Raw genomic sequence first — 24832 nt, 5'->3', positions numbered from 1 at the left:
ATGACTTTAAAAAGGCATGAAACCAAAGTGTCCCACGACCTCACAGGGAAAACGAAGGAGTGGTCATGCTCGCAGGGTCAAAAACATCACAGCGCAGTTGGGAGGAGATGCCTTAGCCCGGGTTCCCTAGAAAACAGAGCCCAAGACTGGAGCTCATGTGTAACAACACCCCAGGAGGAGCCTGGGCCCTGAGGCAGAGATGGGGGCAGGAGTGCTGGAGGGAAAAAGAGGAGCAGTGTGAGTGGGGGCATCCCTGAGCTAGCCGGGGCTTCAGCTTCACACGGATGCTTGCTCCCTGTATCTCCCGCAAGGCGGGACACACCCCGGCTTCTTACAACAGACCGTTGTAGGGGAAGAGGGAGAGCAGTGTGTCTGGGGAGTCCCTCTATCTCCTGTGGTGTCCCCAGGCCTCTAAGGCAGTGCTGGGCTACCACACACTGGGGCCACAGCCTTGCTCTGAAGATCTGCTGCGTATGTAGGGGCTCATGGATCTTTGGAGGTGACAGTGGCAAGAGCAGCGTGGGTGGGAAAGGTATTTCCGATGTCAGTTCCAACAGCCAGGGAGCAAGACGGCTGCCTAGGATCCAGGGTACGAGGTAGACATGGCCTAACGGGTCAGTAGGGTGACACAGAAACTGGGTCCTTTACAGGAAAGAAGAGACACACCCCCACACCCCCAAAAGAATCACTTTGGCACAAAGGATCCATTCAAGCTCTAGATTTTGAGGTCTCAACCTAAGTGCTACCTTAGTGTGTGATGAAATTGTGGGCCAGAACCCTCCAGAAGGGTTCTGTGCTCAAACCCCATGGATCTCAAACTGCCCCATTGCAATCGGGTGCAGAATTTTTCTCCTTTTTTCCCCCTTTCTTTTTATTTGAGTATAGGTGATGTTCATGTTCTGTTAGTTTCATAGAGCATGGTGATTCAACAGGTTTATATGTTAACTGTAGCTTCCATCTGTCACCATATGCTGTTTCAGTATCACTGACTCTGTCCTTTATGTGGTGCCTTCCATTCCCAGATTTCCACATTCCACAGCTGGAAGCGGGTACCCCCCCACACACACACACACCCCGACACACTTTTTGCCCATCCTCCCACCCCTTCCCCTCTGGGAACCTTCGACTTGTTCTCTGTGTTTATAGGTCTGATTCTGCTTTCTGTTTGTTTATTCATTTATTTCAGTTTTTAGATTTTTTTTAGGTTTTTTAAGATTTTAGATTTTTTTCACAAATAAGTGAAATCATATGGTATTTGTCTTTCTCTGTCTGACTCATTTCACTTAGCATCATACCCTTTAGGTCCACCCATGTTGTCCCATACTGGGGAGATTTGCAAAGGCTCGTAGCCCAGGCTTTACCCTGACCACTTAACCCAGAATTTCTAGGCAGCCAAGTTTGAGAACCACACATAGAAGCTATTATGCTTACACAGCTCTCTACACTGTCAAGGGGCCCCCCTCACTGACCTCCTTCGATTCCCACATCCTCCTCAGAGAGATCTTGGGATCTGCCCAAGGGCCCTGAGGAACCAGTGGAGCTGAGACTCAGATCCGAGACCCCACACAGAGCAGGGAGGAGGCACCAGCCCCCTCACACAGTGAGCAAAACATCAGGACAGATATCAGTGTGAAAATTTGGACACATTCTAAATTGTACTACACCTGCTTCTTTTTATATAAAAGCATGGTTTGGAGTGGCAGTTCACTTCCTTCTCTGATTCTGTTTTTCTTACACCAGTAGAAGAATAAATTTGCATGGGGTGGTGTCGGGTGGATAGGTGGGGAATCTCTAGGACAGGGCGTGGTCCTCAATTTCGGCCTGCACATTGCAATCCCCAGGGAGCTTCAACACCTTGCTCTTCCAAGGGTGGTCCCGGACCAAGAGCGAGCATCTCACTGAGGGCTTACTGGAAATGCAGCATCTGTGCCCATCTATGGGGTCAGGGTCTGCATTTTAAAGATCTGCTTCCGCCCGTCCCCTCCCCCTGCCCCATGGCCCCAGAAACGTGCAAACATTAAAATTTGAGAAGCACGGCCTTCAGACAGGTGGATGCCAATTCTGATTTGATTTGACCTGGAGGGCAAACTGGGCATCGGGATTTTTTAAAACTCTCCCCATTATTCTAATGAATGTCCAGGGATGGAATGGGGAGACACAAGGAGGTCGGTGTGGTCTGCAGCGAGTACAGGCGCGAGGACATAATGAAGGGCTGGACTTTGGGGCTGCCCTCTACCCACCTGGCACTTTTTTGCCCCATAGTGTAATATCTGGGGCCCCTCTCTGCCCTCCCCTAAAGGTCTGCAGATTCCATTTCCATCTGCAGGACCCCCTTTCTTCCCCTTCCCCATCTCTGGGGCCCCGGGGCAGTGGAGTGCCCCACCCCCCAACTACTCGTTCTTCCACTCCACTCCAGGTCCCGCCCGGTGGTTCAGATCAATGCCAGTCTCCACTTCGAGCCGTCCAAGATCAACATCTTCCACAGGGACTGCAAACGCAGCGGCAGGGACGCCACCTGCCTGGCCGCCTTCCTCTGCTTCACGCCTGTCTTCCTGGCACCCCATTTTGAAACAGATGCAGTCGGTAAACCAGCTCCCACCCCACCCAGCCCCGAGTCCCAGTCTCCCCATGGACTTTGGCATTGTTCTGCTTCAAAACCTGGGCTTCTGCTGAAATGGGCTTTCAGGGCCGGGTCGCACCTTGATGACTGCACTTGCTGATCTAATTCCAAGGAGCCAAAAGGGAACAGCATCCCGGGGTGAGGGTGGCCGTGAGCCGCTGTGACCAACAAGGGAGAGGCCTGGGGCAGAAGGAAATAGTTGGGGTGCGAAGTTTCCATTGGAACAGGGAACTGGGAGCTGTGGAGCATACTGGGCAGCCTGGAATCAGAGGATATGTCGGATCCAGGAGAGGGAGGAGGAAAAGGGAGGGTCAGACAGACGCAGCCCCCAGTCATCACGGTAATGGCTCAGAGTGGGCTCATGGCTGCGGTAGGACGTGTCCTTCTGAAGATCATTCCTTCCACCCCAGCCCTGGGCCCACGCAGCCCCACAAAGTGATGACTGCAGGTTCTGGGACCAGACTGGGCCCTGGGGCAGGAAACTGCAATTTCCAAATTTTTTTAGTCAAGGAGCAGAGCCCACCTGAGGGGTGGGGGTGGGAGTGGGAGAGAGAAAAAGGCCAGTCTGGGCGGCTGTGGTCTTCTTTCTCTTCTACCTGAAAAAGGAGAAAGATGCCAGAACCTGGCACACGTAGAGGGCTGGCGGGGGTCCAGGCAAAGGGACGAAGCCTTTCCTGGTTGTAGCAAAAGATCAGCCCCATTGAAGGCAAGGAGGCTGCAGGCCTTACATCCCCGAATGGAATCTTGGGTTCGAGGAGCCGCGGGGAGGGAACTGTGGCTTGTGGAGGCTCTGAGCCAGGCCCCACAGGATAACCTGGGAAAGTGAAGGAAAGGAGAGCTGGGGAGGCCTCGCCCTCCAGCGGGGGCTCAAATGAGGGCAACGCCCTGACCCCTCAACCTATCTCCTCTCCTACCATGTTCCTTTCTCCTGTATTTCTTCCTCTTTCTCTCCCCCTTCGCGGTCAGGCCCCTCCTCACCCCTCCTGCTTCTGCCTCTCTTCTCTTTGGCTCCTTCTTTTTCTCCTTTCTCACTGCATCACTCGCGCTCTGCATGGGAGGTTCCCACCTATACTAGGCCTCTCGAGGGGAGAAGAGCAGTTTTCCCAGACCAGCCTAGAGGGCTTCCTGGAGGAGTCTGGCTTTCAGGAGGCTCTCTTAGAAGACGGGCCAAGAGTCTTGGATGGACCCGTGGCTCCACCTTCCTGCTTTTGCCCTCTCCCTCCTGCAGGCGTCAGGTACAATGCTACCATGGATGAGAGACGATACGCCCCACGGGCCCACCTTGACGAGGGCGGGGACCGGTACACCAACAGAGCTGTCCTGCTCTACTCGGGCCAGGAACACTGTGAGCGGATCAACTTCCATGTCCTGGTGAGCTTGACACCCAGCAGCCCCACCAGCTGGGAGCAAGCTCCCACAGGAAGGGCCACAGAGCTGGAGGAGGAATTGCCACGGGAGAGCCAGAGAGCTCAGCGGGCACCAGGCTGGTTCCGAGTCCCCAGCAGACCTCAGGAGGCCCAGCCAGGGTGCAGAGTCCTGGACCTCGGCCACGCCATCCTTATGCCCCAGAAAAAGGCTACTGAGACACGGTATCCTGTGGTACCCTCTCCGAACTCCCTTCTTCCCCAGCACTCAGATGCCCACTGTTCCTTTAGCGGTGGGGGGGGGGGTCTGAGGTGGGAGGTGGGCTCGGTGAGGTCTCACAGAGGAAACAGGGGTCAGCCGGCAGGGGCCATGGTTGGAGGGGATGGAAGCAGGCATTGGCTAAAGTGGAGGTAAGACAGGCCCTTGGTGGGGGCGAGCCAGGAGAAGGAACTGACTGTGGCCTGCCTGGCAGAGGTGGAGAAGCAGCAGGAGCCTGGTGCCTGGTTTCATGGATAAGGAAGAGATGAGAAGTTTACCCCATCCAGAAACTCCAGATACCTAGGCCACAGCTCTGGCCTTGGAGACATAAGCAGGGGGCACTCAGAGCCCCCTCCTGCCCCCTGTAGTTCAAAGGCCAAAAGTCAGAAAAATGAACAGATGTGGGAAGTCCTCCTGTCAGTTAACAGGGGGTCCCCTCTGATGTGTTCGTGTACCGGTTCTGAAAGTGTGGTTCCCCAGACCAGCAGCAGCAGCCCCATCACATAGGAACTTGTTAGAAATGCGTGGTTTCTTTCTTCTTTCTTTCTTTCTTTCTTTCTTTCTTTCTTTCTTTCTTTCTTTCTTTAAGATTTTATTCATTTGAGAAAGAAAGAGGGCACAAGCATGAGGGGCAGGGCAGAGGAAGAGGGAGAAGCAGACTCCCCACTGAGCAGGGAGTCCCCAGGACCCCAGAATCATGACCTGAACCGAAGGCAGACACCCAACCAACAGAGCCACCCAGGTGCCCCCAGAAATGCATGGTTTCAAGCCCCACACCAGACCCACCAAATCAAGAGTTCTGGGAGTGTGCTCGTGCCTCAGTATGTTGCCGGGCTCCCCTCAGGATTCTGACACAAGTTCAAGTTGGAGAGCCACTGCCTTGCTACAAAGAAGCCAGTCACGGCAGGATTCAGGTTCCATGGGGGAGGTTTTGTAGGCATTTCTAAGCGTCCCCTTCTTTACCCTTCGCACCTGGACCCAGCCGAACAGCCCCCGTTTTGCTCACACATTTGTTCATTCATTGACTCGGTACGCCCATGAACCCTGTCACAGTGCCGCGGCTGGGCCCCAGGCTCCTGAAAAAGGGAGAGGCCAGCACAGAGATAGTTCAAATTCCATGCGAGAAGTGGGCTGTGCACACGGGATGGTGGGGGCTGCCTGGGCCACCAGAGGCCAAGGCACCGGGGGACGGGTGCCCAGCCTTGGAGGCTGAGCGAGGGCTTGCTGAACCTCCAGCCACCCAGCGTGCTTCTCCATCCTGGCCTCACCCAGGATGAGGAGGCTGGCAGGGAGGCTGTCCCCCCGCCACACACACACTGCCTGCAGGAAGTAGCAGTTTTCTCTCATGATCCTGGCCCAGAAACAGGTGCTCCGTGCCCCCTCACCCCATCCTCATCTCCTTCCACACAGGACACCGCTGACTACGTGAAGCCAGTGACCTTCTGGGTAGAGTACTCCCTGGAGGATCCCAACCACGGCCCCGTGCTGGACGACGGCTGGCCCTCCACCCTCCGAGTCTCGGTACATGCCTGCATACAGGGCACACAACCTGGGTGCTCCGTTCCCCACCCCCAAAAGCCCTTTTCCTCTCCCTCCTCCCCAAAGCCCAGATCCAGAGGGCCCCAGGTACTCCTTCCCTTATCGCTGGGAACACGCTGAGGGAAAGGACGGGGCCTTTCCTGTTCGAGGATCCCCCATATCTCCAGCATAGGGGAGACCTGGAGGGTCCTGGAGAATCACAGAACCAAAAGGGATCTTAGGGCTTGATCACCTGCTTCCCTCAGGAGCCGGTGAGGACACTGGGGCCCAGAGCATGGGAGTCAGCCACCCAGAGCCTGCTCTGCAGCTGGGGTCTGCCCCCCTCAACCACAGTTCCTGATCCCTGGCTCTAGTGGCATCAGAACTTTCTGGTATAGAACACTCACATGCTCCTCCCACCTGCAATTCACGGTTTATTTCTGGCTGAACTGTGATGGGAGAGCAGGAGAAATTCATGAAGTTAATATCTAATTCCTAAACCTTGAGGAGCAGCAAGGCTTCCGAAATCACCTCCTGCTCCCATCCGCCTTCCCTGCCCTCCCAGACCCCACTGCCCAGCCCCTGACCCTCACACCTTCCCTCTTTTCTCCTGATTCCGCATCCCTCACATATAAGAGAGGCTGTCTCATGCAGTTCGAGAAGGGGGGGAATGGACTGGCCCAGATGGAGACATCGTCAGTGACGGGTGCGTGAGTCACTACTGTTCCCCGCCACAGTAATTACAGAGACGCTAGGGCGAATGAACGAGAATCTGCCAGGCGATCCACGAGTGAGTCGAAGCCCATGTTGCAGATTGATGCAAAAGGCTCACTCTGCCCCACACGGACAATCCCAGTGCAGGCTGCCTGTTAGGGCTGGAGGCCAGGGTGAAGACAGGAGTGAGCTCAGAGGAGGTATCGCTGAGCAACCAGAGGACAAGCCAGGAAGACTTCCTGGACAGGGCGACTTTCAGCCAGACCCTAAGGAATAGACCAGATTCAGATACGCGGGGATGGGAAGAGTGGCCTTCCACTCCAGGAGAGCTAACGATATGACCAAGGGACGACAGTGAGAGAGGCAGGCTGAAGAGAATGTGTAAAGAGAAAAAAAATTTAAAAGGAGGAATAATCTGGGTCCTATCATCATCAAGGGCTTCAGATAGCAGCTAAATTTCTTTAAAAAAAAAAATCTTGTTAATCTGGATTTCTAACCTCTCCCCATTTCTAGCAAATGAGAGACATTCTGCCCAGTGCTCTTCTGCAAATTTTTCGTTAGCATCCACTCAGTGCCCAGCTCTGGTACAGCCCTAGCCCTGCAGTATCTCGCTTCCTGGGGGATGAGCTGTTCCACATAATTGAGTGTAGCAGCTGCTTATCACATTAATTATTCCTTTTAATCAATTGGATGGAAATGTTCTGAAGGTGATGGCACAGTTTGCGCCCTTTGTAGGCAGGAGGCTGGGTGGGCGTGGGGGCATCTTATGGGAGACTTGAAGTCGCCGAGGTGAATGTGGGTACTAGGGTTCAGTGAGGCACCTGGGGGTGACCAATGTTTTCCACTACGTCCCACCACTGGATGGCCTCCCTCCGCCCTCCTTTGTATGGCTCTGCTGCCCTCTCTGCTTTTAGCTGCAAATCCACCGTGCAACGGGGCAGCTGGGGGCTGCAGGTGGATGTGGGTGAGGCTCAGGGGCTCACCTTTGAGAAAGGTCCATGAATTTCAGATCTGTGCGAGCTTGGTTTCCCCTCTCCTGGGTTTCTGCTGTACCCTTGGGAGGGACAGCTGTGCTCCTCGGCCAACCTGAACGCTTACCTGCTCACTGAGCACGTGGACCCGGTAGGACTACAGGACCACAGAACCAAACTCAACTTCACCCCACCGTTTATAAATGAATGGTGCAGCCCTCCTTCCAGACACTGAAAAGGGACTTGTCCACATCCTGGACACTTTGGCCCCTTAGCGCTGATGAACTCCAGGTCCTATGGACCCCACCTCTGGCAGTCCTAACTTGTTGTCTCCTCTCCACACCCGTACCCCCAACACCATCATCATCTCTTGCCTGAACACTGAAGCAGCCTCCTCAGTGGCCTCCCTGACTCTAGCCTTGATCCCTCCAGTCCGTCCACCCACAGCGGCCACAGCGAGCCTTCAGCATGCAGGTCTGACGGGATACTCACTCCCCTGTCTACAGCAGTCAGTGATTCCTGTCACCTGCAAAGAATGACCCCAAGGCCCTAGAAGAACTGACTCCACTCATCTCTCCATCTTCCCCATCCCAAAATGCAGCAATGCTAAAGCACCCAGCATTTCCCAAACTCACCATGCTGCTTCATGCCTCAGACCTTTGCACAGGCTCGTCCTTCCCCCCGAATTCTCTGTCTCCCTGGTCACCCAGCTAACATGGTCATCCTTCAGAACTCTGACCTACTGTCTCTTCCCTGAAGGCTTCTCTGACCATGTACAGGACAAAAAATTGTTTCCTCCCCTCTTCCTCTCTTTTCTACACACAGATTTCTACAATTTTTTTTTTTGCACATTTCACACTGTAATTATTTATCCAGCACTCTTCCCCACGAGCTGAGAGCGGAAGCTGTGTCTTCCTCATCCTGTACCGCCAGTACCTAAGACCTTGCCCCCAACACAGATGATCCTTAAAAACCTGCTGGGTGGGTGTGGGTATCCTGAGCTTCGCTGAGAACTGAAGGAGACCCAGGAGCTGCGGAGTTTGGAGCCATGTTTTAAAGAAGGGAGTACCTGTGCAAAAGCAGGAGAAACAGCAGGGTGTCGTCTGGGAGGAGGGCAGAGAAGACGAAGCCCGTGTCTAGTGTGGTGGAGTGGGGAGCCGGCGTGCTATGGGGGTGAGGGCCGGTTGGCAGCAAAGACAACCAACCAGCCACCCCGCCCTGACTTTCCCTGGCACAGGTGCCCTTCTGGAACGGCTGCAATGAGGACGAGCACTGTGTCCCTGACCTCCTGCTGGATGCCCGCAGTGACCTGCCCACGGCCATGTAAGCTGGCTCCTCCCTGCCCCTGCCCTGATTCCGTTCCTTCCCCCGCAAGTAGATCTGGGGCTCCCCAAGCCCTGAGTGCTGCCTGCATATGGTTCTTGGAGGCAGCATGGCTCAAACACAGAACGTGGAGCCTGGGTTTAGCCCAGGCTCTGCCTCTAATTGCCTCTCATGTGACTTCAGGCACGTCCCTTCCCTCTCTGGGCCTCAGTTACTTCCTCTGCAAAATGAAAAGTACTCATCTATCCAAACTCCTCAAACTTCATTTAGAAAAAGGAATCCTTTCTTTGGAATCTTTACTATCAAACAGATGAAAGATGGAGACTAGGACCAGTGATCCTGGTGGCTCACCCTCCTAGCCCCCAACTAGGTGACCTGTGGGCCCAGTGATGGACTGCTTGAACTAAGGAGACAAAGCAGGTGGCTGAGCACGGTGCCCTGTCTCAGTGACCCTGTCTCAGGGACTTCTCTGGGCTCGAGCCCTGAGGAGTTCAAGGTCACCACAGGCCAACACTTAGGCACTGTGAATTCCCTCGGAGTGCATGCAGGGCCGTGCTGGGGAGCTGTGTGGGGCTGGGGGAGCCCGTGTGGCCTTCTGGGGCTTTGGAAGGCCCTCCAGAGCTTGTGACATGAGGACAAAGCCTTTTTCTTTTTAAGATTTTATTTATTTATTTGACATAGAGAAATCACAAGTAGATGGAGAGGCAGGCAGAGAGAGAGAGAGAGAAGCAGGCTCTCTGCTGAGCAGAGAGCCCGATGTGGGACTCGATCCCAGGACTCCGAGATCATGACCTGAGCCGAAGGCAGCGGCTTAACCCACTGAGCCACCCAGGCGCCCCACAAAGCCTTTTTCTAAAAAAAAAAGATATAGTATACAAGGAAAAATAATGAAAAATATCCTCTTTAAAATTTATGTCATTTATTTTCAAGTAATCCATCCTCTACTTTTAGAGGTAGTCTAAAGGTAGACTTACTGACTTACTCAGTCTGAGTAGCTAGAAAACAAAATGACTGAGCTAGAAAACATATACAATAAGTAGAAATAACACAGACAAACCCTGAGAAGGATGAAGAAGCAAACCGTCTAGCCATCCTGGCTACTCATCAAGATAGTCTCTTCATTTAGCTCCGAGCTTCCCGGTAGCCAAAGCCAAAAGGGATACATGCTGAGGAGAGCAGGGAGGCCTGGCCCCGCCCTCCCCATTCCATAAGCCTGGCCCTGGGTGGGCTCTGTCCCACAGGGAGTACTGCCAGAGGGTCCTGGGCAAGACCACGCAGGACTGCTCCGCCTACACGCTGTCCTTCGACACTACGGTCTTCATCATCGAGAGCACACGCCGGCGGGTTGCTGTGGAGGCCGTGCTGGAGAACAGAGGCGAGAATGCCTACAGCACGGTCCTAAATATTTCGCAGTCAACAAACCTGCAGTTTGCCAGCTTGATCCAGAAGGTAAGACCTCAACTGTGGGCCTGGTCTGCCTGAGGCTAAGGGCAGAGGCAGGAAGGGAAGGGTCCAGCCAAGGGGACTGGTGGGCTGCATGTTACAGCCACTGGGAGCTTACAGATCCCTGTGGCCAGGCTTTTCCCAGAGATTCTACCGGGTCTGGTCTGGGGCCACGCCCACATCAGCATGCTTTGAAAGCATCCCAGGCAAGGTCAGCGTGCAGCAGGGGGAGAGCCACTGGGAGAGGGGGGTCTGAGCCCTTCCCGAGTATGGGGAGGAATGTCTTTTAGCCTGTGTCCTTGGCTCTCAATAGGAGCACACACACATGCGTGTGCACACGCACAGCCACACACACCCCACACAGGTGCACACCAGCTAATACAGCCCCCTGCCCACAGTTCATCCTTCAGGCTTTCTCAAAAGGGCCCTCTCACAAGAACCGGAACAGGTTATTCCAAACTTCAACCTTTCCTATCATGCCAGAGACTGAGGCACAGAGGGGTGGACAGGGCCTGACCAGGACCACACAGCTAGTAAGTGGCAGAAGGGTTCCTGGGCCTGCACTTTAGGACAGGGCTTTGTCCTCATGTCACAAGCTCTGGAGGGCCTTCCGAAGCCCCAGAAGGCCACACGGGCTCCCCCAGCCCCACACAGCTCCCCAGCACGGCCCTGCATGCACTCCGAGGGAATTCACAGTGCCTAAGTGTTGGCCTGTGGTGACCTTGAACTCCTCAGGGCTCGAGCCCAGAGAAGTCCCTGAGACAGGGTCACTGAGTCAACCCAGGACATCACTGTCATGTGGAGCGGGGGGCGGTCCCAGCTCCCCTCAGACAGTCTCTGCCCCCAAGGATCTCAGAGCATCCATATGGAGCCCTGAGTGCCGGGTGGGGCAGACACAGAACCCCTCAGTCTCTGCCAGGCAGTCCCTTCCTCAGGCCCAAGGCTGGGCCGCACAGTCAAGCCCCCTGCAACCCCAAGTGAGGATGAGCAGCCCATGTGATGGCCCTCTTTCCCAGTCCTGTCCCGCCCAGAGATTTTGGCATCTGTCTGAATTGGGGTACTTAGGGGAAACAGGGCCCCAACCCGCATCCACCTTTCACTACTCCCCTGGTCCAGACGCTACAGTGCCATGCCTATTCATAAGCCCAGGGGCCAGTCTTCGTGGGATTTTGTGTCTGTAGCACAGAAGATCTTTGAGAACTGAGGAGGACAAAGAGAAGCGGGCAGCGGGCAGCGTGTTCTAGAAAGGGCTACATCCACACATGCAGCGGGGTTATGGGGGGCGGGGAGGGGCGTGTGTGTAGGGATAGCCCACAACCTAGTTCTGCCCATCCAGCCCCAGCCCAGGAGCTGCTCACAGCTGGGAGACCAGCACTCCTCTCCCTAGGCTGCCCTCCATCCCACCATCCAGCTGAGGGGAACGCTCGTGGAGGAAGCACCCCCGCCCCAGCCAGTTACAGATGTGTTAGTCTGATCATGAGCACTTTGCACACACACATGCAAAAGCTCACAGACCTGCCTGTGCATTCAAGGAAACCCACCTGTTCCTCATGCCTGCCACAGGGCACACACAGGCGGAGTCTACACAGACATGCCTTTCTGTCCACACGTGCATATGCATGCCCAAAGATACACACAAGGACACACAGCCACCCAACAGTGTCAAGCTAGAGCACTGTGGGGGAGTCCCCTCCCTCAGGACCCTAGCGGAGGTGACCCCGGCGCTGGCCCAGCAGGACCCCAGCTCAGAGAGGCCCAGGAGCTGGGCGGTGATTCCCCCTCAAAGCCACTGCCTCCCGTGTCTCCGGGGCCCCTGGGGTCCCAGCTTCCTTCCAAGGTCTGTGGTACAGCTCTGGTGTAGGTGGTGGGGTGCGGCTTGGGTGGTCCCCAGGCCCAGGTCTCTGGCCCTCCTAACAGCTGCCCGCGGTGCTCCCCACCCTCCCCTAGGACGACTCAGATGGCAGCATCGAGTGCGTGAACGAGGAGAGGAGACTCCACAAGAAAGTCTGCAATGTCAGCTACCCTTTCTTCAGGGCCAAGGCCAAGGTTGAGGCTGGGGGCAGTGTGGGGGCGGGACCGGGTGGGTGCTGGGAGGCACTAGGGAGGCAAGGGAGATGGAAATGAACAGAGGGGAGAACAGGGGAGGGATGGAGAAGCCTGAGCATGGCTGTTAAGTCTGTTAGTTTTTTTCACCCAGGAAATGACACCCACAGGACCTAACTAGCCAGCCCACCCCCAAGAGAGCATCCAGGCTCCTTCACCTCAGGGCAATGCCACCACTCCACCCACCCCTCTCCCACCACCTCCTGGCCAGTTATCCCTTTATCCTTTATCCTAACACACTTTTTCCAAGTCCAGCCTCTCTCAGCCTATTTTGTGCACGGGGAGAGATTGGGAGAAAAATTGACGTTTTGTGGGCACTTGTCATGTGCTTAAAAGGACAAGTGGAAAGTGGGTAGGGTGTGTGAGGGGAAAAGCAAATTCCCCAGGAAGGAGAATCCCCAGATTCCAGACTCCAGATCACGTAGCATTTGTCCGTCTCTACGGGGTACTGGGTAGCCACTGAAGGTTCTGGAACAAGAAAAGACCCAGCTGAGACTAGGCTACTCATAGAGCTGGCATCAGACAGAAGGGAGCTTGAGGCAAGAGTCAGGGAGAGTGACAGCTTGTTCCCAGGATCGGAGTCTGCAAGGCTGGGGGAGAGAAGGGGAATCCTCGCCTCCCCTCTGGGACACAAGTCAAGAATGGGGCCCCAAAGTCTCCTTGGGAAACCCCATGAAGCAGATCTGAGAAGAACATGAGGTCTGGGCAAAGCCCCTGTAATGTCCCCAGAGTCGGGTGGGAGGTGGTGAGGAGGGTCAGAGAGTCAGAGGTCACAGGCTACAGTCCCTTTGGCCAAGGCCAAAGGAAGCATAGGACTAGACCATCAAAGTGGTCGGAGGACCGCTGGACCAGGAGGCAGGTGCCTTATTGAACTGCTGGGTGCCCGAGGCAGCCTTCACCCTTCTGCTGGCCTCTCCCTATCGCACACAGGAAGAAGGGCCCGCTGAGGCAGTCCTCCTGCTGGCTTCCGGCCCTGCACCCTGTGGTTCATGGGGATGGCCACCTCCCCTTCCCGCCATCAAGCTCCCCACCCAGGAATTCCCACAGGATCCTGAAATTGGACCTGCTGCCTTCTAGTTGCCTGTAGTTGAAAACAAAAAGGAAGTCGTGGGGAGAATGGCTGGTCCCTTAGCCAAGAAACCCTATCAGAGGAGCTATTGTCTGTGGCTGTGTCCCCAGGTCCCAAGCTCAGCTCACATCACTCTGGCACCTGGTCCTCCAGGCACCCCAGGCAACAGCTACCCACTCACCCCCCCCCACCCCGGGGAGACAAGGGCAGGGGCAAGGAGGGGCAGGCTGGCCATGTCCAGACCTGCAGTTCCCAGACACCCCAGCTCCAGCAACTGGACCTCTTCCTCGCAGGTGGCTTTCCGGCTGGATTTTGAGTTCAGCAAATCCATCTTCTTGCACCACCTGGAGATCCGGCTCACCGCTGGCAGGTCTGGGCGTCGCCTGCTCCTTCTGCCCCCTCTGGGCTCTGCTCGCTGCTGTCCCCTGCTCTGCTGCTAGCCACAGCTCTTCCCTGTGCCCCTGCCCCGACCTGGGGGTGGGGGGTCCACCTGCTGCCCTCTCCATCCTTGGGCAGCTCAGAGAGAAATAGCAAACCCTTACCATTGCTCTGGCAGCTGTTTCTAAAACCTTCAATTACAAAGAACTGTACATGTAATCATCGGGCATCACAGCAGCCCCTGACAATAGCAAAGCAGGGGTCATCTTCACAGAGTAAGGGAAGGAAGGTCTTTTAAAATGGAAAAATGTTGGAGGGGAGAGAAGTGCAGAACAGAAAGAACACGGGAGAAGGAGTAGAACAAACAACCAGTGTCCCTCTCCCCGTTGCTATAGTTACACGCTGTGTGTCCTTGGGAAGTTCACACAGCCTCTCTGAGCCTTCCTTTCCTCACCTGTTAGTTGCTTTGCCCATCCGAAGGGGCTGCCGTGAGCCCACGCGGGGAGCCGGCTCGGCTGGTGGAAGGCCCCCTGGCCCGCTCCTGACCGCCCCGCGCGACTCTCCTTGCAGTGACAGCGACGAGGAGGAGAGCACCAGGGAAGACAACACGGCCCTCCTGCGCTTCCACCTCAAATACGAGGCTGATGTCCTCTTCACCAGGTGGGGGGGTGGGAGGGGACAGGCTGGGGGAAGCCTGAGAGAAGTGAGGCCTAAGACGGGATACCCTCTGGGGGGGATCTGCATAGGACCAGAGGTCACAGGGGCCAGGCTGCAGTGCCAAGGGACTGTGCGTCGGGGGTGTCCCTGAGGACTCGGAGAGGGCAGGTCCCTCAGCCATGGTGGGCAGGGGGTAGAAGGAGACACAGAGCTGACCTCCAGGGAGCTCCTGCCTCTGGGAGGGGGTGGCACATGGGGGGTATCCACCCCCAGTGCAGGTGATAAGTGGGGGTCTGGTCTGAGAGGATTTTAAGTCATAAAACCTACTAAAAGTCCATCTGCTTTTCATTACCACCTTGAACCAGCAACTTTCCACAGCGAAAGTACGAGAACCCACCTCCCCAAAGGGCAAAGTGCTCCCACCAGCCAGCCCTGTCCCCTGGGAGTCCCTAGGCCATTGGAGAAGTCAGACTTGCAACCACACAGAAAGCAGGCTCAGGCCCTCCCGTGGCCACTGCTGGACACTGGAATGGGGCAAAGTGGGCGAGTTCATGCTCTAAAGAGGTCTTGCCATTGGGCTGAGAGGCCAGGAATGGCCCCCAAGGGCAGGGATGGCCAATGACCAGCTCTCTGAGCTCATGCCCATCCCCCACATGAGGCGGCCTTTGCTGAGAGATCTCGGCATGCATCCCTGCTGAGGCTCAGAACCCTTCCCAACACAGTCCTCCCCGTCCTCAGGGACACCAGAGAAAACCTCTTTCCTGTGGTCTAGGGGAGCCGGGCACATGCCCACGCCCTCTGTCATGCATTTATTCAGTGAGCCAACATTGCCTGAGCTAACAGCGTCCCTGTCCTCTGTCCCTGCAGGGACAGCAGCCTGAGCCACTATGAGGTCAAGTCCAATAGCTCACTGGAGAGGTACGATGGCCTTGGGCCTCCCTTCAGCTGTGTCTTCAAGGTAAGGCTGGCAGAGAGCCAGGCAGAGTGAAGGACAAGAGCTGAGGGTTCCCCTTGGGGTGAGGAGGGGTCTGGAATCATTGCAAGTGCCTGGGATTCAGCCCCAGCCCTGTTACCCACTCACTGTGCGATTTTAGGCAAGTTCCTTGCCCTCTCTGGGCCTCTCAGTCCTTATCTAGAAAATAATGGGGGGGTGCCGGTTGGGGCTCAGTCTCTTAAGCAGCTGACTTCGTTTTTTATTTTTTTTAAGATTTTATTTATTTGTTTGTTTGTTAAGATTTTATTTATTTATTTTACAGAGAGAGATCACAAGTAGGCAGAGAGGCAGGCAGAGAGAGAAGGGGAAGTAGTTTCCCTGCTGAGCAGAGTCCAATGCGGGGCTCGATCCCAGGACCCTGAGATCAGGACCTGAGCCAAAGGCAGCTCACTGAGCCACCCAGGCGCCCCTAAGATTTTATTTATTTATTTGACAGAGATCACAAGTAGGCAGAGAGGGGGGGAAAGCAGGCTCCCTGACGAGCAGAGACCCCCCTCCGATGTGGGGCTCAATCCTGGGACCCTAGGATCATGACCTGAGTCGAAGTCAGAGGCTTGAACACACTGAGCCACCCAGACGCCCCAAGCAGCTGACTCTTGATTTCGGCTCAGGTCATGATCTCAGGGTCGTGAGATCGAGCCCCAAGTGGGGCTTTGTGGTCAGTGGAGAATCTGCTTAAGATCCTCTCTCTCCCTCTGCCCCTCTCCCCCAACTCAAATAATAATAAATAAATCTTAAAAGAGAAGAAAAGAATGGGGCTGGACTGGGAGGATGTTATCAATGAAGGTTAGGTGTGGTTGCATATATTTAAAAAATATTTTTAAATACAAGTGGCCTAAATGGACCAGAGTTTATTCTCTCCATAAAAGAAGTCCAGGGTTGGCAGCTTCATAAAATCATTCAGGATTGGGTCTTCTGTCTGCTCCACCGTCCTTGACATGCCACTATCAGCCTCTTAAGTTCACCTCATTGCCCAATACAGTTGCAGCTCCGGCCATCACACTCTCATCCCAGGAAGGAGGAAGGGGAGAAGAGCAGGCCCCTCCCTCCTAAAGAAACTCCTTGGCAGTTTCTCACACTGCCAGTTACCTAGGGAGGCTGGGAAATGTGGCATTCGTCTCTGCCCCCGTGTAAGGAAGGAGCAAGAAGGGGGATGAGGAGGCATTCGAGCAGTCTGCCCAGTGAGCTCTGTGCCCCCCCCACCCCTAAAAGCTGCGTGTGAGCTCGGGGCAGGCTGATGCTGGAAACCATGTATCAGACATGCTGGTATCCAGGTGGCTGTTGCAGGAGGGGTCTAGTGACTGCCTGAGGCCACACAGCTGGTAGACGCTCGAAGCTCTGGGTCGGAGACTGGCCTCTCTGATTCCAGAACCCTGCTTGGAGTCACTGCCACTCTGACACCGGCCATGTCACGGCTAGCACTCGCTCACGGTTACAACCTTCGTTAATGCATGACTCAACTCTCACCATCTCCTCCCTGACCTCAGCCCAGGGTGACCAGCAGCACTAGGCTACAAAATCCCCACAGCCAGGAGAGCCTGGGAATGGAAGTGACCTTGCTCTCCAGCCTCATGGCCCCCACCGGCTTGTCTTTGGCCTCCAGGAGCCCGGCCCCTTGGGTGCTTCCACGCACCTTTGTGCACACAGCCCCTGCCGTGATTTGGCAGAGCATATATGCCAGGGGCTTGAAGGGGCCTGATTCCCAACCTGATGGGTGGCTCACCTCCATGGACCTCATCCTCCACTCCCCTCTACTGCAGCTGCTGCTGGACGTACTGACTCCTCCTCTCTCTGGTCACAGATCCAAAACTTGGGCTTATTCCCCATCCACGGAGTAATGATGAAGATCACCATCCCCATCGCCACCAGAGGGGGCAACCGCCTGCTGATGCTGAAGGACTTCCATACTGACCAGGTACCAGAGCCCTTGGGAGCCTGCTCAAGGGAGGGGATCAGTAGGTGACCTACCCCTAGGGGTGCCCCCAAGTCCTCAGACATCAGCTCCTCCTCCCCGGCCCCGGACCAGCAGGGCTTTCACGGGGCAGAGGAGAAGAATGGAGCATCTCTGGGATGCTGATTGGGCCAAGGCTGGTGGTGAGGCCGGTTGTGTGTGGCCCTGCTGCAGGTGAACACGTCCTGTAACATCTGGGGAAACAACACCGAGTACCGACATGCCCCGACAGAGGAAGACCTGACCCGAGCCCCACAGCTGGTGAGTGTCCTCCTTACCCGGGGCTGGGCCGCGAGCCTCTCAGACCAAGAGGAAACAGAATGAAGAAATACACTTAATGAGCTCACCATCTTGCAGGACACATAGAGTGAATGCCAGAGGAGCTGGCTGTCACAAGGCTGTGACAGGTGTCAAGAGAGAGAGGAGGGGAGCAGACAACCTCCAGGAAAGGAAAAGGGATCGTGGCCTGGCACCTGTGCCTTAGAGGGCAGCAGGATACGGATGAGCAAAGGGAAGGGGAAGCCCAGACCCAGCAAGGTTCTGAAGGCCAAGACCTCCTTGGCTTGTATTGGAGACTTTGACCCCAGCAGCTGGGTCCTCCCTGTCCCTGAGGATGGAGGGCAGCTCATGTCACCTCCCAAAGCCCTCCCCGTGACACCTGCTTGTCCCCAGCTTTTTGTTCCCAGGGCTGCCCCTGCTCCAGATCACAGTTTCTGATTGCTTTCACTGTTCTTCCCCAGACTAACATCTTGGCTGTTCTGGTTTGATTTCTGCAAATAAGCCCCTCACACCAAGCATTTTGAGTGTAGTGTACTTTCCTGAAGACTGGGCCTGGGGGACTGGGGGCGGGGGTTGTTTCAGTAGCTGCAAGAGAGGGATACAAACAAGTTTAACCTAATAAATTCTGATAATTTGACAATTTCTTTGGGTTTTCTGTTGAACGGGATCATCTGTAAACAATAATAGTATGAGCGTTACCATTCAATCCTTACAAACTGTTTTTCTCATCTTCTGGCTCTGGCTAGGACCTCCAGGACAGTGGGAAGTAGAAATGATGACAGTCTTGTCTTGAACTTGATTTTTTTTAAATTGTTTTTAAGTTTTTCATTATTAAACATGATACTTGTTGTATTTTTATATATATACACACACACACATAAACACCCTATATTCAGATTCAGGAAATTCCTTGGGAGTTTTTATCGGAAACAGAAGTTGGATTTCCTAAAATGCTTTCTCTGCCTCTGTTACAGTAATCATACAATGTCTCCTTTAATCTGTTTGTCTGGCGATGACATTTATAGGCTCCCTAAGGTCAAATCCAAGTTCTGCTCCTAGAATACACGTGATTACCCACAACCTCGACCAGCATAGGCTATACCGTCCTTACCTCGTCCTCCAGCCATCAAGTGGCACCCGCAGCCCATGTGTCCCCCCACCCCCCACCTCTCCTTGAGCCCATCCTCTGCCCCTCCCCCCTCACAGGAGCCAAACTTGGGCTCAGCCATCTGTCTGATGGCCCAAGGCCCTGCTCACATTCTCGGGCGTGGCTAGGCCAGCTGCCTTCCTTGCTCCCCTGGAGCCCAGTCGCTCACCCCAAGACCCACCTCCTCTTTCAGAATCACAGCAACTCTGACGTAGTTTCCATCAACTGCAACGTGAGGCTGGCCCCCAACCAGGAGATCAATTTCCATCTGCTGGGAAACCTGTGGTTGAGGTCCCTAAAAGCAGTAAGTAGAGCTCTTGAGCTAGACCCCAATGAAGCAAGGGAAGGTGGTGGGTGCCGGGGAATCTCCCCGCAGGGGAAGGTTTGGCTTCTGACAAGACCTCTGATTATACAGCTCAAGTACAAGCTGATGAAGATCACAGTCAATGCAGCCTTGCAGAGGCAGTTCCACAGCCCTTTCATCTTCCGAGAGGAGGATCCCAGCCGCCAGGTGAGCCCCCCGGAACCCTGCAGGCCTCAGCCTGAGTCAGACCAGCTAGGGAAGGGGTTGCCCCTCTCCCTAGAGCTTCCTATGCTCTGTGCTCACGTGTTCCTGCAGGAGAGAGGTGGACCGATCTGCAGTTAGTGCAGCATCAAAAGACAGGAGACAAGCAAGACATACAGGCTGTTGGGGCATGAGCAGGGATGGGGCCAAAAGTAGACATTAGCCCAGTGACCTCGAGAGCACCAGGCTCTATACCACAGCAGCCCCATGGAATCAGAGGAAGGAGGGGAGCATGGGTATTCTGCACTAGAGGAATGGACTAGGTCTCAGGCCTGCCCACCTCTAGGGGTTGGGGGTCTTGGTGGGGGGAACTCATTGATTGCTTCCACCAATAGTGAGTAAGGCCAGCAGCCTAGAATGACCATCCATCCCTCTCTTCCCCATCCATCCTCACCCCAAATACGAGGAAATGCACATAACGTGCTTTAAAGGTTGGTGTGAACTAAGTTCGTGAAGAACAAGGGAAGCGAGATGTCTCTGTATTGGGACTCTGTGAATTGGCTAACACCGGATTGTCGCAGGCCAGACTGTCTAAAATCAGGGCCCCCAGAAGGGGATGAGGCTTCGTATAGTGCTCTCCTAAGAAAATGAGAAGTTGGGTCTTGAAGAAAAGCCCAGTCCTTCGGAGAGGGGCTTGGGACATGGGACACTGCTGCCCTCCACTGGCCACATCCCCACACCAGCCATGGCCTGCAATCCTTGTGAGTGGTTCTCATACTAGATGCCAAGTGAACCTCCAGCCCCACCCCCAGGGGGATGGTGGAGACCCAATTCAGGCATGGACAGGAAGCCAGACCTTAATCAAACGCACAAACACCACTTGCAAGCCCTGTGGGGGGCTGCCAGGCAGAGGGGGAGCAGGAGCAGGGGACCCACCGAAGGAGCAGTTTGTTCCTTCATCTGACATGTGCTGGGTGTTCCTCCTATGACTCAGGCCCCCAGGGGATACGGAGATGACTTAAGCAGACAAGGGGGATGAAGATAACAGAGCATGGCTCTGATCTGGGGGCGAGTGCGGGTGCTGGGCTTGGGGGGTGGGGGTGGCAGTCAGAGCAAGGGATGTCCAGGGGAAGTTTTCTGGAGACAGTCCACTTGATCCGAATCTCAAGAGATATGTCAGAATTTTGCAGGCAACCGAGAGAGGAGGCGTTGTATAGGCACCCCCGATGCCCCCCCACGCCCTTCCCCCCACACACGCACGACCCCTCTCTCTACACTAGTCCATGGTTTCTAAGTGAATTCTCCTTCTCCTTCCTCTCCCACCTCCCCCCAGAAATCCCTCTGAGCCTCTCCAGATACCTCACTTCTCTTTTAGAAATGCAGCAACCCAGAACCGAAGGCCCTGTTGGCTTAGCTGTGAGCTAGCTCCGGGGGCGGGGAGGTGAAGGTCCCAGCCCTCGTGGGTTGAAAGAGAACATAAAAGGCCCTCGCCTGCCATTCGTGGAGCCGTGACTCAGGCCCAGGCACTGTAGCAGACACTGGGCATGCGATCTGGCTCACTCCTCAAAGTGCTGTGAGGTACGCCCACCCCTATTTTTTAGATATAGACACTGAGGCTGTGGCAGGTAAGGCGGAGAGGGGGCCGTGACTGGCTTGAAGTTGAACAGGGAGTGGGTGGCCAAGCCAGGGCCCTAAGCCGCTGCTGGGAATGGGGAGGTGGGGGTGGTGTTACACATTCCGTCCCCTGCCGTGTTGCCTGAGCGCTTCCTCTGTCCCGGCCACTGAACACAGAACAGTGACCAACACAGATAAAGCCCTGTTCCCCTGGAGCAGACGTTCTAGATGGGCAGGATGGCAAGACACGGGAATACATCAATGCCGAGTGGTGATAAAGCTGTGCCCGGAAAGGCAACAGGCACAAAAGGGTGGAGGCTGGGGGGACAGGGTGCTGTTTTATACAAGGAGATTGGGAAGAGCCTCCCAGATAAACTGACATCAGAGAGAGAGCATGAAGAAGGGGGGTGTCTCGTCACTACCAGCCCAGCAGAAGGGACAGCAAGACCAAGACCCTGCAAAGAGTGTGTGCTTGGCTCGTTGGGAGGCCAGGTAGCTGGAGGGCTGGAGTGGAGAGAGCGATGGGGAGAGAAGAGATGGGGCTAGGGAGGTGAGCAGAGCTGGAGAGTGTAGGGCCTTGCGGGCCAGGACAGGGACTCTTATTTTCCACTCTGAGCTGCAGACACAGCGTGGAGGAGAGAATTAAGTCTGCCTTCCTCCGGCTGCCATGCCGAGAACAGACTACAGAGAGCGATGAGGAGGCTGGGAGGCAGTAAGCGGGTTCTTACGGTTTCCAAGGCTAAAAGGAGGGTTTTGGGTCCAAGGAAGTAGCCCTGGAGGGAGGAAGACTGGCCAAAGTTGCGGGGCTTCAAAGGTCGAATGGCCAGATTTGGCTGGAGTCCATGTGGCCGGGAAGGTAAGAGTCAGGGCCGAGCCCGGAGCTTCTCAGCTGAGCAAAGCTAGGAAGGGCAGTGCTGCCTTTTGCTTCCCTGGGAAACGCAGTGAAGGAAGAGGTTTGAGGGTGAGGAGTGGGATCAAGAGTCTGTTTGGGAACCTGTTAAAGATGCCAAGTAGGCTGGGAAGATAGAAGATATGAGTCTGGAATTTAGCAGAGAAGCCAAGTAGAAGGGAGAAATGTGACAGCGGTCAGCGGAGAGATGGTAAAGCCCCACGTTGGAGAGAGTTAGGCCCTCTCGTGGCCCTGAGCCCTTTTGCCTTTGGAGCTCCTTCCTCCTTAAAAACATAATTTAAATCCTTATTTTATGACAGTGTCCATATATAGACAAACATAATCCAAGCAAGGTTATATATTTTCTTCTTCTAATTTTAAAAGAAATTAGAACAGTTTCGGGGCCTTCTAAAGGCACCAAAGGCCCTGGGCCCACTGTGCCAAGCGTGGAAGAAGGCCCCGAGCTCACCAGGAAGTGACTATAGGTAAAGCAGAAGTCCAAGTGCAGAGCCACAGGACACATCAAAATTTAGAAGCGGGGGAGGCGATGAAGAAGCAGCAGAGAAAATAAGAAAAAGTAGCCCATGTGGTGGGAGAATCCAAGGGGAGTGGAGTGTGGCCCAAGGCCAAAGGCAGAAAGTGTCTCAAAGAGAAGGCAGGATCGAACACCTGGGTCCCTTAACTCCCGTGTCTGTTGTGCAAGGGTGGGGTGCTCTGGGGCCTCTGCTGGCCAGGTGTCACCTATCCCTCCAGCAGATCCCCCTGGGCACTAGCTATCCCCACGCCACCCCCCCCGACCCCCCACCCCAGGGCTCCAGAACAGTCATGCTGTGGACCTGGTGCCCTCCTCCCCTTGCAGATCACATTTGAGATCTCCAAGCAAGAAGATTCGCAGATCCCCATCTGGATCATTGTGGGCAGCACCCTGGGGGGCCTCCTGCTGCTGGCCCTGCTGGTCCTGGCACTATGGAAGGTGAGGCCCCAGCAGGCAGGTGATGGGGAAAGCAGCATCTTGGCGGGGGGTGAGGGGTGGGGGGCTCAGGCCAGGGGCTCTAACATCTGGGCTCTGGTGCCAGTCCCTACATTCTCCTCCCCATGAGAGCTGGCACACACCCAGCCTCCTCCCCAGAACTAGCCTGCTACCAAAGCCTGCCCCTCTCACCACAGCAGACAGCTTGGCTAGTGCCACCAGGGGACCTGCAGCCTGTGGCTCTGACCCTTCTGTGGGTCCCTTTAGGAACTTGATGAAAGCTAGGTCTCTTATCAGAAAAAGAAGCAAGCACACAGAACCACAAAATTTCTCCAACAAAATTTCTCCACGCGTCTCACAAGCCTCCCAAAGTCTTCTCTGTGTTTGAGTGGCAGGTGGAGAACCTATTACAGATGAGGCAAGGGAGGCCCAGAGAGGGGTGTTGACTGGGGCAGGGTCATACAGCACGACTTCTAGCCTCCTGACCCAGGCTGCATGCACTCCACTGCAGCTCCCACCACCACCACCACCAATTCAGGGGCCCATTGTGGCCCACCAAGGGAGTCCTGCTGGATTGGGGGTTGAGGGGGTACTCGGTGTTAGCTGGGGTATTCGGGAAGGAGCCTTGGGAGGGTTAATGAAGGGAAAGCAGGGAGGGGAGACAGGCCTTGTCCACCGGGCCCACCCCTGAGACTTCGCCTTTGCTGCCCACAGCTCGGCTTCTTTAAAAGTGCCAAGCGCAGGAGGGAGCCTGGCCTGGACCCCAACCCCAAAGCGCTGGAGTGAGTCTCAGAGGAGGCTGCGAGTCGATGGGGGCCAGGATGCCAGTCCAGGCAGTGTGCAGGCCCAGGCCCAGGGCCCACTGAGCTGGGGTGGAGAAGATGCCAGCTCGCTTTGCACTTGACCTCATCTCCTGAGAGACCAAGCCTACACCCTCTGAAAGGAACTCAAGCCAGTTTTAGGAGGGACTGCTCTACTGGGAGGCCCAGGCACCTCCAACACAGAGCCCTGGTGATTTAGAGGGACCCATCACATGGCCCACCAAAGCCTCCGCCGGGCTCTGTGGGGGCATTTGTGCCCCTGCCACTAAGGTGCTAGGAATTCCTACCGGCCTGTCCCATCCTCAGAAGAAACTGGGAGAGGAAGACTGCCATGCAAACCTACTCTGCACACTCCAGGCCTCCAGTCCCAGTAGGAACCCGGGGGGTGGGGGGGACCGGCGCAGCAGATCTGCATTCTGTGCTGCCCTCCCACCCCTGCCCCTGCACTGCCCAAGGCTCCAGGTCCCACTCTCATCTTCTGCGGACAGGAGTTAGGTCCCTGGAGCTGTCCCTGAATGAACCGGGGGCCCCTGGGCCCGATGGTGACAGCTGCAGGCCAGGAATGAAGAAGGACCCTGGGTCGCGGAGACTGTCGGACGGGCAGCTGGAACGCACAACATGGGGAACCCACCCCGAGATGGGGAGGCAAATGGGCCCTCCACACCCCCACAGCCCCTGCCCAGCCAGCTGCTTTTGTGCCTAGTACCCAGCCGGAGCCCGAGCACCACACGCTCCGAGTCCCACGTCCGCACTTGGTCTTCCAGCCTGCCTGGCTTAATGTGCAACCCGGCAGCAGGGGCAGCGGTGCGGAGCCTCCCCTCCCTGTGTCACCCATCTCCCTGCGTGCGCGTGTACACACACACACACACACACACACACACACACACACAGCCTCCCATCCCTCCCTTCTGCCCACCGTGCAAGAGAGAAGGGCCGGCACTGCTGAGGGGTCTCTCTGGAATGCACTAGTTAAAGCTGGTGTAGGGACACCCGAGTCTGTGCAGGCTCAGTGGCAAATGTCTGATCCGCTGGCCCATGGGACAAGTGGTACCACCAATGATGGCGCCTTGAGGACAACAGGCACGCCTGGTGCCCAGCGAGTAATTTATGCCTTAATCTTGTTTTGAGGTAGAAATGAAAGGGGGATGCTCAAAGGCATCTGCCCCCTGGTCACATAGTACGACCTTTACTGTCGTAAATATTTTTTAAAATAAAAAAAAAAAAATACAGTGACTGAAAACAA

At 55.4% G+C, this 24832-nt stretch overlaps 1 protein-coding gene across 1 annotated transcript in view; it reads left to right on the top strand.

Annotated features, from left to right (window-relative positions):
* Positions 1-24832, top strand: part of ITGA11 (integrin subunit alpha 11) — a 111381-nt gene extending 86549 nt beyond the window's left edge. The window contains exons 16-30 of the mRNA XM_045067443.1: positions 2417-2583; positions 3849-3991; positions 5654-5764; positions 8684-8769; positions 10011-10218; positions 12160-12258; positions 13678-13754; positions 14333-14422; positions 15287-15377; positions 17215-17328; positions 17539-17625; positions 18984-19094; positions 19206-19301; positions 22658-22771; positions 23483-24832. Coding sequence (XP_044923378.1) covers positions 2417-2583; positions 3849-3991; positions 5654-5764; positions 8684-8769; positions 10011-10218; positions 12160-12258; positions 13678-13754; positions 14333-14422; positions 15287-15377; positions 17215-17328; positions 17539-17625; positions 18984-19094; positions 19206-19301; positions 22658-22771; positions 23483-23554 — 1666 coding nt within the window. The 3' untranslated portion in view covers positions 23555-24832. The remainder of the gene's footprint in view (positions 1-2416; positions 2584-3848; positions 3992-5653; positions 5765-8683; positions 8770-10010; positions 10219-12159; positions 12259-13677; positions 13755-14332; positions 14423-15286; positions 15378-17214; positions 17329-17538; positions 17626-18983; positions 19095-19205; positions 19302-22657; positions 22772-23482) is intronic.

Source organism: Mustela putorius, unplaced genomic scaffold, assembly GCF_011764305.1.
Source record: "Mustela putorius furo isolate JIRA1106 unplaced genomic scaffold, ASM1176430v1.1 tig00003896_pilon_pilon_pilon, whole genome shotgun sequence".
Classification (NCBI taxonomy): domain Eukaryota; kingdom Metazoa; phylum Chordata; class Mammalia; order Carnivora; family Mustelidae; genus Mustela; species Mustela putorius.
Note: the sequence above shows the minus strand (reverse complement) of the source record. Positions and strands in the feature narration are given on the sequence as shown.